Genomic DNA, 18,616 nt, shown 5'->3' with positions numbered 1-18,616 from the left:
CTTATTATGCACATTTTAGTATAAATATATCGTTGTACAAAAAAATAAGAAAGAATTTTCCATTGTTCTTTTGCATCCCTTAAACACTACTCTCTAAGTGTGACAAAATACCGCAACTAGTTGTGCATTTCTTGTATGTGCTATAACTACCAAGCTTTAACATAAATGCTCTCGCGCACATTATTTTTCACGAGCGATGCCTTGGAGGAACACCACTCCCAGCCTTGATACCATATTGGGCCGCCCCAATACTTCATCAAAGTCCAGCAGGATGCTGACTTACTATTCTGGGCCTGTTTATGGGCCTGCGGATTGTGACATCACACAAGCGGCGCCACTACCTAAGTTTCAAAACTAGACTGGTAGTTGCGGCCGAAGGTTAACTGCAATTTTCGGTTGGACCGAAAGCCGGCCAATCAAAATACGACACATCACGGTATGTATTGCGCGAAGCAGCGGAACCCGACCCTCTCTTCTCTGGTTCTTTTTACGTCCTCTGGCTTGGGTTTCCTTCTTGCTTCAGTTTTCATCTGATCATTCGCAGTTCGTCGTCGTACTAAAAAAATGTAAGTAATTTAATTTAATTATAATTATAATTTAATGCATCAAAATTAAGTTTCTGATAATTTTTTTTCAGAGCTTTAAGCTTTTGAATCGTTATTTTGGTACATGTTTTGGATTGTTTTCTTCTGATGTTTGCACCTGTATTGCTGATTGAGTTCTAGGGTTGCTTAAAATCTGTTTGGTTCCTGAGAAAATATCAGGAAAGGTTAAAAAAATGGAATTGGAATGCAATTTTATGTTTTTTTTAGTGATCAAAGATAGACCATGTTTATGTTTTGTTAGAGCATTTGATTTTCACTACTTGCTTAAGTTAAAAGTGATTTTTGAGCAACAAATTTGCGCACTTTTTGTTGCAGTTGTCGAAAATGGGTACTGAATTTAGAGCTGGTTTGGTCACTTCCTTTCTGTTTCTGCTTCTTTCCCATGTGGTGATTTCCACACCCAATGATGGGTTGGTCAGAATTGGACTGAAAAAGATGAAAATAGATAAAACTTGTCATCTGAGTAGAAGAAGTAATGGAACGCCGGGAGGTACGATTAGGAAGTATCATTTACGCAGTAATCTTGGGGAGTCTGAGGACACTGATATCGTCGCTCTAAAGAACTATATGGATGCTCAGTATTTTGGTGAGATTGGTATTGGAACTCCTGCTCAGAAGTTCACTGTGATATTTGACACCGGAAGTTCTAATCTTTGGGTGCCCTCAGCAAAGTGTTATTTCTCGGTATAGCTCAGAAAGTCCTTTTTGTTTTTTTTCGTTTTTGTAATTCCTTTTGTATTAGAAATGTTTAGTCAAATGAAGTTTTCTTACAAGTTGGTTGGCTTTCAAATTGAATTGCAGGTTGCTTGCTATTTACATCCCAAGTATAAGTCTAGCCAGTCAAGTACATACACTAAGAATGGTACGCTTCCATTCCCCGTTTCAATTTATTCACTTTCTTATAAGATTATGACAGTCCAATGGGAGTGATCAACCATATCCTTAGCTTATAGCAGTTTTAAACTTAACGGGATTTTTTTTTGGGGGGGGGTGGGAACTGACACTCTTTAAAGATTGATATAGAGACTGATTGTATGTTTTGTTCGTAAGCCGTGTTTCATATTCCAATGTAGGCAAATCTGCGGCAATCCAGTATGGCACTGGTGCAATTTCAGGTTTCTTCAGCCAGGACCATGTCCAAGTTGGCGATCTTGTTGTCCAGGATCAGGTTTGTTTTCTTGACAGAAAGTAGATTTGGTGATGTTTGGTGTTGTGGACTTTACCTTTGCTATTTTTGTTGGTTATAGGACTTTATTGAGGCAACCAAAGAGCCTGGCATCACGTTCGTGGCTGCTAAGTTTGATGGTATTCTTGGACTTGGTTTCCAAGAGATCTCAGTTGGAGATGCTGTTCCTGTCTGGTAATTCAGTGCCACTTAGTTCGTAAAAATCCCGAATCAGTCGATTCAATTTATAAATTAAAACTAACACTCCAAATTCTGTATTTTACTTGCCTCTCCACAGTTGTAAGTCCTCGTTGCTAATCTGTTTTTACTGTACATTTGCTATTATAACAGGTATAATTTGGTCAATCAAGGTCTTGTTAAAGAACCAGTTTTCTCATTTTGGTTAAATCGCAATACTGAAGGGGAAGAAGGGGGTGAGATTGTCTTTGGTGGGGTTGATTCTAGTCATTTCAAGGGTGAGCATACATATGTTCCCGTGACTCAAAAAGGCTACTGGCAGGTTTGCTATCCAAAATCTTTTCATCTTTTGCAGATTTTTCTACTTGATATATTATTCATATTCTTTCTTTCTTTTTGTTTCATACTTGCTTTTTGTTTCTGTTATTTGCAGTTTGATATGGGTGATGTCTTAATTGGTGGTGAATCATCTGTACTGATCCGGAACTTGTTTTTGAAACCTTATTATGTCTAGAGTAGATGCTTCCTATGGCCTCGGCCAGCTTGCTTGTTACTGTATTTGAAAGATTGCCATGTCGCTTTCCAGGATATTGTGCAAGTGGTTGTTCAGCAATTGCGGATTCAGGAACCTCCCTATTGGCTGGGCCAACGGTATGCCATGTCGATACTCTTATTTCTTAGTACTCAGTTGCCAATATATCAAGAAGCACGGCACAAGACATACAGATCCAATGCTAAGGCATACTGTTGCTTATAGGGATCCCAGTTCACCGTGATCTTATCATGCTTATATTCACATTTAGCACTTCTGATTAATGTTATTAACTTATTTTATAATCTTGCTTTTTCAGACTGTTATAACTCAAATCAATCATGCCATCGGAGCCTCTGGTGTTGTAAGCCAGGAATGTAAGATAGTGGTTGAACAGTATGGGAAAACCATTATAGAAATGTTGGTAGCCAAGGTATATAGATTTGAGTTTTACTTAATATTTCTATTGGTGCATTTTAATGAAACTTTCCTGTTCTTTAATCATTTTAATTGATATAAGTAGATAATATTGATTGGTCAGTTTCTCTTTGGTTCTACTTGCCTTAAAATCTCCTTGCAGTAAATTGAATTTTTCTTTTACTGGCATGTTTTATAGGCACAACCCCAAAAGATCTGCTCTCAAATTGGTTTCTGTACTTTTGACGGAACTCGTGGTGTGAGGTTAGATGCAGTTCAACCTATTTTCTGAAAGTTATGATAGAAAGGATGGTGGTAATAATGGGCCAATTAGGTCATCCTGGTTTTAATGTGCCTACGTCTTTACAGCACGGGGATTGAAAGTATGGTGGATCAGAAACAAGAAAAGAAATCTGATGGCGTGCATGATGCTACATGTGTTGCTTGTGAGATGGCAGTGGTGTGGATGCAGAATAAGCTAAGGAAAAATCAGACAGAGGAGCAGATCTTGGATTATGTCAACCAGGTAACTCAACTTCTCATATCATCTCCATGTGAAACGTCCCTTGCAGCATGCTCATTTTGGCATTTGCACTTGCAGCTCTGTGAACGACTTCCCAGTCCCAGTGGAGAATCAGTTGTAGAGTGTGATGCTCTATCTTCATTGCCCAGTGTCTCATTTACCATTGGTGGTAAAGTATTTGACCTTGCTCCAGAACAGGTATGGTGTCGTGACATTACCCTAAATCTTTTCATCTCGTTTGAGCACACGAGTAAACTACTTATCAACTTTATGTACATGCCCTATTGTGAAACGATCTCCAATTTTCCGTCTTTTTTGTACTTATTCTTGAAGCTTCCTGAATCTAATTTCTGGAAATCTAGTATTACACACGAGATTGTGTATTTTTGAGTCTCTACAATCCATATAGGCCCCAAGGATGACCTAAGCAGTTTTCGTAAGCTATTTTCCAATCTAACTTCATTAACTATGAAGCAGTTATACATATAGCTAGGTTGTCAGACTTAAACTTTTACCCGTTACTGGTTATGTTTCCGAATAGTCTTAGAATTGATTTTATATGTTGTTTTTGTGGAACTGCGTTAATACACTTACGAAAGATTTATCAACTTCGAGCTGTCATAGTGAGTTCTCTGCTGGAAACTATACCGTAGTACATTTTAGTATTAGTTACTTTTCGCATACATTTATTTTTTTTCGATACAAAGGATACGATGAATGACATTTAGTTATTGCCACAGTAGATATTATGGAAGTTGATAGATTATTATCATTGTTGATAAAACCAGTCTTCGCCCTTTTTGGCCGGTATTCAATTGTTCATTTCGTGTGTTATTTATCACCTAACTAATATCTTTATGTCTGTTGGTATCAGTACGTTCTCAAAGTTGGGGAGGGAGTCGCAGCTCAATGCATCAGCGGATTCATAGCTTTAGACGTCGCACCTCCTCGTGGACCACTGTGGTATTTATCTCTTTGAACTTTTACCTTCTTTCCAGCAATGTCACACAGAAATAGTTTGCAACTAAAAACAATGGTGTATATGCATGTGATGCAGGATTTTGGGAGACGTTTTCATGGGTCGGTATCACACCGTGTTCGACTACGGAAACTTGTCAGTTGGATTTGCAGAAGCAGCTTAAGACGCAGGGCTGATTCTATATTTTCTGCCTGCCTACTTTTGTATATAATCTCTACTGACATCACAAAAAGTTAGATACAATGGAAGTTGTTTATGTGATGGATGATGGACACGATCCTTGGATAATCTTGCATCTGTGAATAAATCAAGACAAGATTTGCTAATTTCTGTACAAGAAAACTTGGTATTGCAATATATACTTGGGGTTGAAATTGACAATTTCGTTTTCTTTAATTTTTTTGCAATACCTAAATTTTATCAAGTGTCCGTTTACCCGAAAGAAAAAAAAAAAAAAAATTATCGAATGTCCATGTTTCACACAGGGTGGCCTAAGAGTTGGGAACGAAATTTTGATCCGTATTATAAACGGCACTTCTTGGGTTCGATTCATGATGTTGGTGAATCACACGATAATGGCTAATGAGAATTGAAATGTCTCTATAAGTTTTTTCGGCTTATAAAAAAAATTAAATTGTTGTGGCGAAATCACCGGTTTTTATTAAAGAAAAAAAACTTTTGTCAAGCGTCACAATGACTCCAATGTGACATGAGTCATCTTCAGGCTTCAACCAATATTTGTACACGTGGCTAATTGCAAAACCATTTTATGAAAAGCTGATATCGTTTGTTTGAATTTTGAGCTCACAGATCAAGCAAAAAAAACCTTAGGAAACTTTAACGAAAAACTCTTAATATTATTCATTTTAACGAAAAATCACATTTTTACAGTAAAAAAATCAATCCTGGTATTATTTACTGTACCATTTATTTTGTCATTTTCGTTAAAACTCAAAGTTTTCAAATTATCTTCATTAATTTTTCTAAAAACGTTTCCTTCCTCCACCTTCGATGTTGTTGCTGGTGGTATTCCAGCCCAAAATTGTGTGATTCACTTTGAAATATTACTAGCGTATAACTCTACGTGATCAATTTGAAATATTGTCAATGTAGGTCTTAAGTGTATGCAAGTTTTTTTCTAGGAATCACGCCTGCATGCAGTAGCAGTGTTAATGATATACGTGGATAAAAATCATATGCAATTTCATCAATACTACGTTGATAGTTTTTCAAATCAATCAAACACTATTATATAAGAAAATCAAAATATTTAAGTGTCACATGATAATGCTCAATTGACTTGAGATACCGTCACATGATATTTTGAGTTTTACCTACAAATCACAATTATATGTTCTAGAAGCGTTAACGATATGATATCGCTTTCAATTTGGACTCGCCTAAGTACGTGGTTGAAGCAGAAAGAGACCCGATATTGGAAAGCACTTTTAGTCCTCAAAGTCTCTAACTAACAAACTACAAAGTGACATATAAACAAACTTGTTACGTGTGCCGAGTCATTTATGATTTCCATCTGTCCCATCACCCACACAGACAGATAGAACGAAAGCATTTCCTATAACGGCACGTCCAAGCAAGCAAATCCACTATCCATCTTTACTCATTGAAATGCCGGCTACAACAAACCCTAGCTATCATGCTTAACCAAAGCAAACCTTCAGTTAAATTTTCCAACAACCCTAACAACTCATAACATTGTAAAACTCAAATAATTTTAGATGAAGCACAAATTAGGTCAAGGTAAACTGATACCATGACTCGTAATCGAGATCTTGGCATTCTGGAATTGATAAAGACATCGACGTCCATGACTTAGCCTGAGGACTGAGGACTGATGGTGCTCTGAACAAATATAATGTCGTCATAACAGATGATTGTGAATTGAAATTCCTAAATTTTGGAACTTTGGGTATGGCATTACCCCCAAAATACTGATTAGCTCCATGCCATTTGCATGATTAGCTGCGTTTTTGTTACTTCAGCTCACCGGCCTCATGCTTTGCGTTTAAAACGAGCTAAGATAAGTGGGGCTGCGAACTTTATAAGCAAATATTTTTAGGGCAAATAATGGTACAAATCAAGTAGGACCAATGCAGCTCATAGGGTTTCAAGTTTTTGTTTCATCTTATTGCCAAATCAAAAGTGCAAAGCCTTTAATTCAGTACACCCTTTAATTGTTAGAAAAGCTAGCAAAGATGGCGAGCTCACACTCACAATCTTACATGAAACGGGGTAATTGTTAAGAGTATGAGTCTCACATTAGGGAAAGAATGAACTTTGCATGTGCTGATTATAAGTAATTGGACTGCTACTTATATTGTCAATTGATTTTATGGTGAAACCTCAACTTCTTTTATGGTTGCAAAGCAGATTGTCTCACATGTGAAGTCTAATGAGACGTGTTCCATGTCAGCCGATTTGTGTTGTCCATATGTTAAACTTGAACATTCGTCACTCGTGAGGGGAAGTGTTAAGAGTGCAAGTCCCACATTAAGAAAATAATGAACCTTGCATGTGCTTATAAGTAATTGAATTTCCCTTCATATTACCAATTTATTTTATAGCAAAACTCATATTCCTTGGGTAATCGTTATCATAATGTCTTAGTCTAATAATATGATAATGGTTATCATGATGTCTTAATGTAATAATATGAGAGTATTTGCAAGTTTCTCTTGACATTGTACTGTGCTATTGCACTGAAACACCATACATACGAACTGCTTTATGCAAGTTGCTCTACAAAGTCACAACTATATAGTTTAATTTACAAGAAAAAGCATTCTGCAATTTGTTTATCCTCTGCCGCAAGGGAGATATAAGCCACCTATCATTAGTGTGCCGAGGACCACAGCCCACACCAACAACTCTTCTTTTTTATACTTTTCATTTCAATTGCATCAAAGGCACGTAAACCTTGTCACTTCCACATATACAACACACATAAAACGTGCCCTTTAATAACCCTCAACACCTACGTGTTCCATTCCCTATGGTTCATTTTTAGCCTCCAATTGCACTAGTAACGAGTACTGAATGATGAGTTTTTCTTTCATTGAAAATGAACTAGAATCATATACGAAAATGTTATATTGTCATTGCTTCGTTGATTGGAAATTTGTGTCACACATTAGTTAATTCAATATCGAATTCAAATTATATTGTTCATATTCTTAGTCATATTATAGTTTGAATCCAACTCTGAATATGTACAGCATATTTAGTCAACTCATGTTTAATTATGTAATTTAGTTTTAGCGAGTTTGTCATAATATTGTTCAACATTTGGTTGTGAATCTGTAACACACATCACACATTAGTTTAACACATTCTTAGTAATGTTTTTTAGTTTCAATCTACAACGTAAGTATTTTTCTTACAACATAACACTGGTAAGGAAACATTACTCTGGTTATATATAAACATGACTTATGTATAGTTATCTTACAAGCCACGCATAAAATTTGAGAATTGTTGGTGGGGATACTCACTCTTGATCCAACTAACTAAACAAGTTTTGGACAGAAATTAGATATTTAGATGGTGGTTAAGTATGTGTGTGAGTGAGACAACAAATAGAAGATTTTTAATTAGGTTTTTGTTGCCATTTTACTTTTATACTCCCAAAACAACTAACCTCACCTGCTTATTTACTGTGGATATTGTTTAGTCAATTGGGACTCACTTTGTTTTCCCCCTTCTTTTGCTTCTGAATTGATTCCTCTCTTTAACTCTTTTGCAAGTTCAAACCACCACCCCACTTTCTAGCTTTTATTGGTCCACCAAGTTTATCTACCATCTTGTGTTTTATTAATTAACAGGTCGATCAAATATACTATATAATTTAATTTAATTTAACCACCGCAAGGTGGCTTAGTGGTTAGTGATGAATTTCAGGCTCGTATTTCACACGGTTCATCTTGAATTCAATTCCTAGCGCTAGTGAATCATACGATGGTAGTCATGGGAAGGCTGAAATGTCTTTATGAGTTTTTCCGACCTTTGGAAGGCTAGACTGCTTTGGCGAAACCACCAATTGGCCCCACTTTTAAAGAGAAAAACAAAAAAAATATAATACAATTTATAGATATTCATATATACATATTGAAAAATGCTAGGGAAATCATATTTTGTAGATCACACATGATGTGATTGTTAATGGTTGGATACCTTCTTTAATGATTTAAAAAAAATATATATATATATATATAATAAAAAAAAAAACAAAAAAAAAAACCATCAGTGTACATCACACGATCTACAAAAATAATTTAAGAAGATCATATATCTAACATCACACATTCATATTTTTTTAGTTGGCATAATAATGTAGTGTGTACGTACGGTGGAAGTTAGAGATCGAAGGACGTTTAATATTTCAATTAATTTAAAAAAAAAAAAAGTTTAAGAGTAGATGAATTCACATGAGGTGTTTTTTTTGGTAAATGAAACATGAGGTTTGAGAAACAAATCGTAGCACATGCATTAATTAACCCTTATATATGCTACGTGTGGTTTATTAGTGATTAATATAATTTAATGGTTTCATTCCCTTCATTATTTAATTATAATTAATGGTATGTACCTTCTAATTTACTACCAAGATTATTCTTTTAGTGCCTTGAATGACACTTTTCGTCTATGAATATAACTTCCTTTTATTATTGTTCTTTCTAGAAAGGATGAAAGTGCTTTATTTAGCATGGTAGAAATCATGTTCACACTCATGTCATGGTAGTTTCTTTTGTGGTGTGTAAGTTACATTTGTGAATCATCGTCTTTCCTTTTGGTGTGCCGAGTACACGGCACAGTAGATCAAGATTAATAACACAATTAATTGGAAATTTAAAAAAAATAAAAAATTTCATCCAATTGACTATTTTAGGGGTGATGCTATCCACATATCCCTTGTTAACTTTTACTCTTTAATTTTCTTCAATTTATTCAATTCAACTATCAAAATTTGAAAAAGATGTATGGAAGATAAAAATGTTGAGTGACGGCATATCATCAATCATGATAATCCATCGACAAAGGGTCAATGCAACTTTAGATGGGGTATGTCAAACATCTGAAAAATAACTAGTGTCACAAAATTACAATATAAATTTGCGGCGAAAAATTAAGAGACATGTTAAGGAGGCTCTCTTAAAAGTGGAATTCTTTATGAATTATTTGTCATCTCATGTTTTGGAACAATGTTTTAGAACATCATTCATAGATCATCCTTGCAAAAACTTCGACAAATCCAAAACCATTAAGACATTTATTTGTAGTGAAGAAAGTTGATAAATACGACCCTACAAAGAAATCTTAAACTCTTAATCTAACAGTCATATGGTTTCAAACTTGAGTGATTTTTGGTGGACATGCTCTTTGAGAAAAGAAAGATCTAAAAGATATACGGTTCGAATCGTTGAAATACATTACGAAGTGGGTTGCACACAAAAAATGTCAAAAGTTATGTAAAAAAAGTAGTGTCACATATCCATCCCTATATATATTTTTTTAGTTAGTGAAGACAATTTAGACAAATTAGACAAATACATAGAATCTGAAGACATTGTTTTAGATCAGGTAAGGTATTCTTTGAATTTTGGATGTGCCAGTGATGACTATACAAATTTCAACAAAATATGGGGGTCAAGCATTATAATCTTAAGTCAATCAAATTATGTAGCTTCAATTGAGGGAAAATTTGGGTTATTGATTCCTTAACAGAAAAATTACGAATATTGCCTTTGCACAAACTCCACTAATCCAAGATATCTCGTTCTAAGCTGTGAATCTGTTTAATCGTGGCCAAAGGTAGGGTACAATTCCCAACTAGCCATTTTCGAGTATGAAAGAGTAGACAACCATGGTTCACCACTAATTATTCATTTAAAAAAAAATCTAGGGTACCAAAAATCATTTTAAAAGAAAAAAATTATGCAATGGTGGTAGAGTAAAAATTGGTCAATGCCCACATATAAAAAATAATTATTATCTTGTCTTAACCCTCCTTTTAATTATACCAAATTGGCATATTCCTTTTCTCAACAAAAGAAAGACTTCAAATTTGACAAAACTTGTATGTAGAGTGGCAAACCACATGCTTAAATTCAACGATATACCAAAACTAAAAATTGAGAAAGTGAGACTAAAATTCAACCCTGTTTTGGTGGTTCAACGCACCCCCTAACACCTTACCCAATTTTAATTTCACACATCTTTCCAAATTACAGAATCCCATCCCATTAGCATTATCCAATCCAAGCTAACTCTATCCAACCTCTCCCATCTCTTGCACCAAACCAAAACCAAATGTCTACCCCAATTTTCTGGTTCGCAGTTCCACGAGAGAAAGTTTTCAATGTGTTGGTAGCACAGCCAACATACCAAGTATTATAATATAAGTGGTTTGATACTTGAAAAAAAAATTCCAACCATTTATATTATAACACATAGTGTACTGGACCATATTTCCGACGTATTGAAAAATTTCTCGCAGTTGCACACTCTTAAACCCATTGTTGACATGTGTCGGCATCTTGTTTTGCCAAATCACACCCGTATAGGAGACCAATGCCGTCAACCCCATCCAAATTTCGACACGTGGCCGACTTAAGTTAAGGGAATTGTCAACCCTAATGGCGGTAGAGAGAGTCAGAGAGAGACCCAACCAACCAATTAAACTAACCTTCTAAAATATGCCACCTTATATTTGCAAGTGAGTTGGTCCATATATAAAGGCAAAGGCAATAGGCATCTTAACCAACACAAAAGTTTTGTATTTTGTACATTCTATTCTTTGCTCAACACCAAATGGACTGGACAAGAGGCTGCACCATTGGCCAAGGCTCATCAGCCACCGTCTCCTTAGCCACTTCTCGCCACTCCGGCGACAAGTTTGCCGTCAAGTCCGCTGAGATGTCCCATTCCGAGTTCTTGCAAAGGGAGCAGAAAATTTTCTCTGTTTTGAGCAGTCCACATATAGTAAGCTACATGGGGCATGACATTACTAATGAGAACAACAAGCTCGTGTACAATCTTCTCATGGAGTACGTGCCCGGGGGCACGATCATCGATGCAATTCGCAGCCGCGGAGGCCAAGTTGACGAATCAATAATCAGAAACTACACGAGGGGCATGGTGAAAGGGCTAGACTACTTGCATTCACTTGGGTTGGTACATTGTGACATAAAAGGCAGGAACATCTTGGTTGGTGAAGACGGTCCAAAAATTGCAGATTTTGGATGTGCTAGGTGGGCTAATCCGGCAGCAGCTTCCGTTGCCACAATTGGCGGCACGCCAATGTTTATGGCGCCAGAGGTGGCACGCGGAGAAGAGCAGGGGTTCGCGTGCGACGTATGGGCTCTCGGGTGTACAATTATCGAAATGGCTACCGGAGGATCAGCGCCGTGGCCTAACGCAGCTGACCCAGTAACTGTTCTTTATCAAATTGCATACTCTAATGAGCTGCCTGAGATTCCAAGCTTCCTCTCAGATCAAGCAAAGCACTTTTTGGAAAGGTGCTTACGGAGGGACCCAACAGAGCGTTGGACGGCTAGTCAGCTTCTAAAGCATTCATTTCTTGGGGAGGAAGAAGAAGAAAAAGTTTTAATTAATTTTTCTAGCAGTACAAAACAAGTTCAAGGATCCACTTCATTTTCTCCAACAAGTATTCTCGATCAAGATGTATGGAATTCTTTTGGGGAATCAGAGAATTCGGGCAGTCTTGATCAAAACCCGAGTTTCGAAAACTCCTCTGACGATCAGAGGATCAGACGGTTGTCATTGTTTTCAGGGGACCCCAAGTGGAGTTGGGATGATGAGACTTGGATCGCAGTTAGAGGGAATGATTGTGATGAAAGCAACAGCATCGAGGATGATGCTGAAGCTGTAGGTAGTGAGGAGGATTTGGATTTAAATTTCTTAGATTGCAGTAATCTTAGTTGTAGAATTAATGTGGATATTTTAGAGGCCTGCAAAAATGGTAGGAGAAATAGTAGTAGTGTAGGTTGGAGCAATCTCCTTCTTGAGAGGGACAGACTCGACAGAGACAATTTGTTGCTTCCTTCAGTTTCAAGCTTTTGGTAATCATAAAAATCTTTATTTTTCTGTCTGTTCTTTTGTTTTACTGCTGTTACTTTTAGTCTGGATGGTGTTGAGTGAACATAATAAGCACAACAACCGCACAAAAGACTGTCTTTGTGCTGAAGAGCTCTGACAAGTTCATATTGTCACGCGATATTATCAGCCATTTCACATTATAACAATATCTTAAATATATGTTTGAGATTGCTTTTAGAAAGCGTACATAATTTATAACAGCTAAAAGCGTTTTTAAATGCGTTTGACATAAAAAGTTAAAAGTGTTTATGAGTCATAAAAGCGTTTTCTGAAGAAGAACTTGTCGAATGCTTCTTTTGGAAGTAGTTAGATTCTTTTAAAAAATCAATGTGATCCAGTTGAAAGTATTTTAAGTATAAGTGCCTATGAACAGAAGTGCTTCCTCCCAAAACAATCACAAACGCGACCTAAGACTATGAAATATCTTTCATGCATATATTATGACACCAATACCACTAACATGGTAAAACTCCCAGAACAGTGTGACAGTCCGATTGAAAAACTTCTTGTGCTGGTGGGCCAGTTTGGGTTAATTCCCATGGCATAGAGGAGGAGCCATAATACAATTCTTGGTAGAAAAGGTGTCTGCTCATCAGTTTCTTCATTTGGTAGGTAAAAGAAGGGTGCCAAATTGGGTGTCTACAGTTCCATTCTGCCAACTGCTGCTCAAGTTTGGTGTGGTTCCTCAATGCAAGTGGCCTAGGAATTAAAATTTTCAGGTCATTACTTACTGTTCTTGGCAACTGTCAGAAAATATGGGCTAGTTTGAGTTGGTATTTGGTAAGGCAGGAACCAACATTTAAAACTGGATCACCAGATTTCTGTTCCCTCTGTTGAAAATAAAAACCTACTGGCAAATTGGCAATCATAATCTTATCTCCTTCAAAGAATATGGAACACCATTTGGGTGGATATAGTCCTTCCAAGTGGAATTGGCCTAAAGTTTTGTTAGTAGCTGGAGAAAGGGTCTAAAAGCACCAGAAGTTTACAATTCAATACTAATCCACAAACTTTTTTTTATTAACAATTATGTAATAAAAAAAATATTTGCCTCTCATTTCACAATCTGTAATTTTATATTTAAAAAATCATAAATTAGATTGATCAGTGGAGTAGTTTTGTTTTGGGGGTCAATGATTAGTGGAGTATTTGAATATCCTATTATCATTCGTTGTATTCCTTTTTTTTTTTTTAGGAAAACTAATGAAAGTAGTTTGAAAACTTTGAGTTTTAACGATAAAGATAAAATAAAAGGTAAAGTGAATAGTAACAGGATTGACTTTTTAATGTAAATGTCACAGCCCGTCCCGGGATTTTATTTATCGAGAACGTGAAATGACGGGATTACCCTTGACAGTTACTAAGGTATGTGTGTGTGACATATTATTTGGACTAAATACACATATTCCATAAGCTTTTGGAAAATTATTTAAGTTAGATTAAAAATTTGGGTTGTAAATTTGTGTGGTTAGGGAATGAAGTTGTGATTTGTTTTTGGGTGGACCACACAACACACACACGGGACAACCCTCTCCTTTCCCCCGTGCTCTCTCTCTCTCCTCTCCGTTTCAGTCTCTCTCCCTCTCTCCCTCTCGAAATTGTACGGACAGAGGGCCAAACCCTCGAACCTTCACGGATCGACGCCAAAAAGGAAAGGTTCTACATCCTTTCAACCTCCTGAGTCGTTTGGTACTAGTTTTAAAACGGGAAACCTTAGAAATCACGTTGAAAACCCGAGGTCCGATTTGAGTACTGTTCATGCATTTGTGATGTGTTGATTTTTAGGGAATTCTAAGCTTAAAGTGAGCTTAGTGAGGTCCTAAGGAAGCTCGGAGTACTTAGTTTGAAGGTTTTGGACGTCGGGATCGTTGAGTTCGAAGTTGGCCGGTTTTCTTGGAATTTCTCCAGTGAGATTTCGTAGTTTTTAGAGCCTTAAAGTAGTGTAACGTGAATCTACATGCTTAGGGCTTCATTTTGATATAAAATGCATGAAAAATGGTTGAGAAATGACGGAGAACAAGGAGATTGAAAAATCTCCAGTTTTCCGGCGACCGGCGAACCAATCTGGTGACTAGAGGTTAGGGGTGATGCGCATGGGGGCGCATGGACCCGTGCCCATCCTGGCACGTGGGGGCGCGTGCGGCCTCAAATTTTTTTTCTAAAAATATGCCGACGTTCGTGACGTCGAGTATGTCACTGTGGTATATTCATATACCCAAATTGAGCACCGTATGAGAAGTTATTACGAATTGTCAGTTATGTGCTTTAATTAACATTTTTATAGTTGTTTCGCATATAGGTGATACCTATCCTGAGGACGAGCACATCCATGGATGTCACGGGGGTTACGACCCTTCGACTTATCAGTGAGTGGGCAATATTTATGTTTATACCTATATACTATTGATATTTTTCCCAGAAATTGAGTTTAAATGAAAGTATGTTTTAAAATGCCATGCATGCATATTATGAGATATATGAATTGATAACTGATGCATATATATATATATATATATATATATATGTGAATTGGTGTTGTGGACGCACAGGTGAGTATCAGGTGAGTTTATATGGTTTATATGAATTAACGATGATGTGATTTGTGTTGAGAGCTCATAACCTGCACCCCTGGTGTTAGTGCTTATATTATTCACCGCACCGCACGCTCACCTTGTATCCAAGTAGGTGCATGTCGTACTGACCGATAGAGGGTTCCGACATGCTAGTCCTACAGATCACTAGAGGTGGTTCCGACTGGTAAGTGACCTTAGATTATGCGCGCATATGATTGATGAGAGAAGCACTAGAGCGTATTAGTACACCATTCTTGTCGTACAGACTACTTCAGGTAGTTCCGATTTATGTGCAAAGTAGTGCCGTACAGGTCACCGTGGTGACTTCGGTTGGTTTGGGATAATGAGCTATAGAATTAACCGTACAGGACCAACTGCAGGGTCTCCGGTTGATTCATTATGTCACATGTTATATTGATGCATCCATATTCTGTCATTGACATTTATAGCATGGCATACTTGCTGGATTTTGATAAAGATTGATGTTTTGAGAGATTTGAACAAATATTATGCTATTATGTTATTTTCTGGGAAAGTATACAGGTTTTACAGTGAGGGGTTAGAAATGTATTAATTGAAAAATCTCCAGTTTTCCGGCGACCGGCGAACCAATCTGGTGACTAGAGGTTAGGGGTGATGCGCATGGGGGCGCATGGACCCGTGCCCATCCTGGCACGTGGGGGCGCGTGCGGCCTCAAATTTTTTTTCTAAAAATATGCCGACGTTCGTGACGTCGAGTATGTCACTGTGGTATATTCATATACCCAAATTGAGCACCGTATGAGAAGTTATTACGAATTGTCAGTTATGTGCTTTAATTAACATTTTTATAGTTGTTTCGCATATAGGTGATACCTATCCTGAGGACGAGCACATCCATGGATGTCACGGGGGTTACGACCCTTCGACTTATCAGTGAGTGGGCAATATTTATGTTTATACCTATATACTATTGATATTTTTCCCAGAAATTGAGTTTAAATGAAAGTATGTTTTAAAATGCCATGCATGCATATTATGAGATATATGAATTGATAACTGATGCATATATATATATATATATATATATATATATATGTGAATTGGTGTTGTGGACGCACAGGTGAGTATCAGGTGAGTTTATATGGTTTATATGAATTAACGATGATGTGATTTGTGTTGAGAGCTCATAACCTGCACCCCTGGTGTTAGTGCTTATATTATTCACCGCACCGCACGCTCACCTTGTATCCAAGTAGGTGCATGTCGTACTGACCGATAGAGGGTTCCGACATGCTAGTCCTACAGATCACTAGAGGTGGTTCCGACTGGTAAGTGACCTTAGATTATGCGCGCATATGATTGATGAGAGAAGCACTAGAGCGTATTAGTACACCATTCTTGTCGTACAGACTACTTCAGGTAGTTCCGATTTATGTGCAAAGTAGTGCCGTACAGGTCACCGTGGTGACTTCGGTTGGTTTGGGATAATGAGCTATAGAATTAACCGTACAGGACCAACTGCAGGGTCTCCGGTTGATTCATTATGTCACCTGTTATATTGATGCATCCATATTCTGTCATTGACATTTATAGCATGGCATACTTGCTGGATTTTGATAAAGATTGATGTTTTGAGAGATTTGAACAAATATTATGCTATTATGTTATTTTCTGGGAAAGTATACAGGTTTTACAGTGAGGGGTTAGAAATGTATTAATTGAAAGGTTTTCAAAAAGCTTTGGTTTTACTGACCCACTCAATTTTGTTTTGCGCCCCTCCAGGTTCTAGTTAGCAGCGTTGGTGGCCCACGAGGACTCTCACGGCATACTGACAGACTATATAAATGTAGGACTCACCTGCGGGTGTTGTAACTTAATTATAGTCCTACTTGACTGCATCTAGTAATTATGCTCTGAATTTGTGTGTTTTACACTTAAACTCACTCTAGCATGTTAGTTGGATATCTTTGCTAGTAGTTGGTTTTTATTCCTTCGTATTTCTCATATCTTTTGCTTCCGCATCGCACCTTTGGTTACGTCACGCTCACGTGACGGCCAGCACGCCTTGATTCTAGGATCGGGGTGTGTCAGTAAAAATATGATTTTTCGTTAAAATAAATAATACGGAATGCTTTTCGTTAAATTTTTTTTTTTTTTACAATACAATTCATGGCTCTGCTTCTAATAAATAAATATTGGATGACAATAAATTGAGGATGGGCACATTCAGATTTTCAATCACACAAAAAACAAAAAAATAAATAAATTATTGAGGACTGCATTGGTAATTTGGTATACAGAGGAGAAGTCATGAAAGGAACTAGATGGTCACATGTTCATTCTGACATTTTTTTCACACTGAAAAATTTAGTATTATGTTTATGATTTTTAAGGTTTTCCACAGGTTCGGGCCCTAATCCAATGTTTTTATTTTAATTTCTTTCATTGAATTTGATTTAAGGTTGATGGCTCCTATGGAGTTCAAGCAATCTGTTGTTTGTATGCTTTGAGAAGGAGGGAGAAAGAACGAAAGTCAGAGAGGCTTAGGGTTTACATTTAAAGAAATGATGATGAGGACGACAACATACTAGACCCAAACGATAGTGGTTGGTTGCTCAACACACCGATAAATAATTTTGTAAGATTAGGAGAGCGTTTCAGATTGAGACGGTTGATATAGGCTTTGCATGATTAAACAAGATGGGCACATTTCTCAAGCCTCAAGGTTGACCTACAAATTATAATTACAAACCAAAGCATTAGCTACAAAAAAGAACATGAACTGCAGGTACATTGCATACATAGTATAACAAATGGACATAATATTCTAGTAGTGCTTTATTGTAACAATGCACCGTAGTACATCGTATGAATTTGGAACGTCCAAAAAAACTGTTTCAAATGTAGCATATCCCCTAACAAATCAAAATTTTCTGGTACCTGAAACCACCGATAGTTCTCTAACCTCCTCAAATTGCTTACTAATTCCTTGTATCTCCAGAGTGCTGCCATTGTACTCCTTGTTTGTGAACACAATCGATATCAATACAAGGGCATTCCGTCCGTCCAATCCAGACGTCATAGTCAACCCTTGAGCCCTGCCAACGGAGGCTGAGTTTCGGTCCAAGCCTTCCGTTATTACGTCATCAACGGCGTAAATTGTGGCAAATTGGGTGTAGCTCCAAAGCTTGCCGGAAGACCTACAAGTGGAATGTCTCTGGCATTTGGACCGGCAGTGATATCTTGAAGGTAGAGGGAGAGTTGGGTTTCTTTGGACTTGGGAGTGGCTCGGACTGGAAGTGGAAATGGAGCCATGGCTAGAACCATGACTAGTATTATGGATTGAGCACTGAGATTTGGTATGAACTTTAATGCCATTGGTTGATGCATTGGAGCTAATTGAGAAACGAAGAACAAGCAATTTAGCTTTAGAAATAGCTTTGTGATCTTCAGTTTCATACGGTTAGGGTTTCAATTTATAATTTGAACAAAGGAGCAATTATTTA

At 37.1% G+C, this 18,616-nt stretch overlaps 2 protein-coding genes and 1 pseudogene across 2 annotated transcripts; 2 read left to right on the top strand and 1 right to left on the bottom strand.

The window, feature by feature from the left end:
- The first annotated feature begins 405 nt into the window (after positions 1 to 405).
- Positions 406 to 4,800, top strand: LOC126583359 (aspartic proteinase A1-like). Its single transcript, XM_050247708.1, has 14 exons — positions 406 to 566; positions 921 to 1,289; positions 1,407 to 1,467; positions 1,679 to 1,773; positions 1,853 to 1,965; positions 2,122 to 2,290; positions 2,402 to 2,441; positions 2,555 to 2,619; positions 2,820 to 2,933; positions 3,117 to 3,181; positions 3,287 to 3,443; positions 3,519 to 3,638; positions 4,315 to 4,403; positions 4,498 to 4,800. The coding sequence occupies exons 2-14, from the start codon at positions 930 to 932 to the stop codon at positions 4,580 to 4,582; spliced, it is 1,533 nt and encodes a 510-aa protein (XP_050103665.1). The 5' UTR covers positions 406 to 566; positions 921 to 929; the 3' UTR covers positions 4,583 to 4,800.
- Positions 4,801 to 11,192: 6,392 nt separating this feature from the next.
- On the top strand, positions 11,193 to 12,547 carry LOC126583362 (mitogen-activated protein kinase kinase kinase 18-like). Its single transcript, XM_050247711.1, has one exon. It carries the CDS (start codon positions 11,248 to 11,250, stop codon positions 12,520 to 12,522), a length of 1,275 nt encoding a protein of 424 aa, XP_050103668.1. The 5' UTR covers positions 11,193 to 11,247; the 3' UTR covers positions 12,523 to 12,547.
- A 5,390-nt stretch (positions 12,548 to 17,937) lies between these two features.
- Positions 17,938 to 18,616, bottom strand: LOC126633749 (dirigent protein 1-like; annotated as a pseudogene).

This window comes from Malus sylvestris, chromosome 9, assembly GCF_916048215.2.
Source record: "Malus sylvestris chromosome 9, drMalSylv7.2, whole genome shotgun sequence".
NCBI classification, from domain to species: Eukaryota; Viridiplantae; Streptophyta; class Magnoliopsida; order Rosales; family Rosaceae; genus Malus; species Malus sylvestris.
Note: the sequence above shows the minus strand (reverse complement) of the source record. Positions and strands in the feature narration are given on the sequence as shown.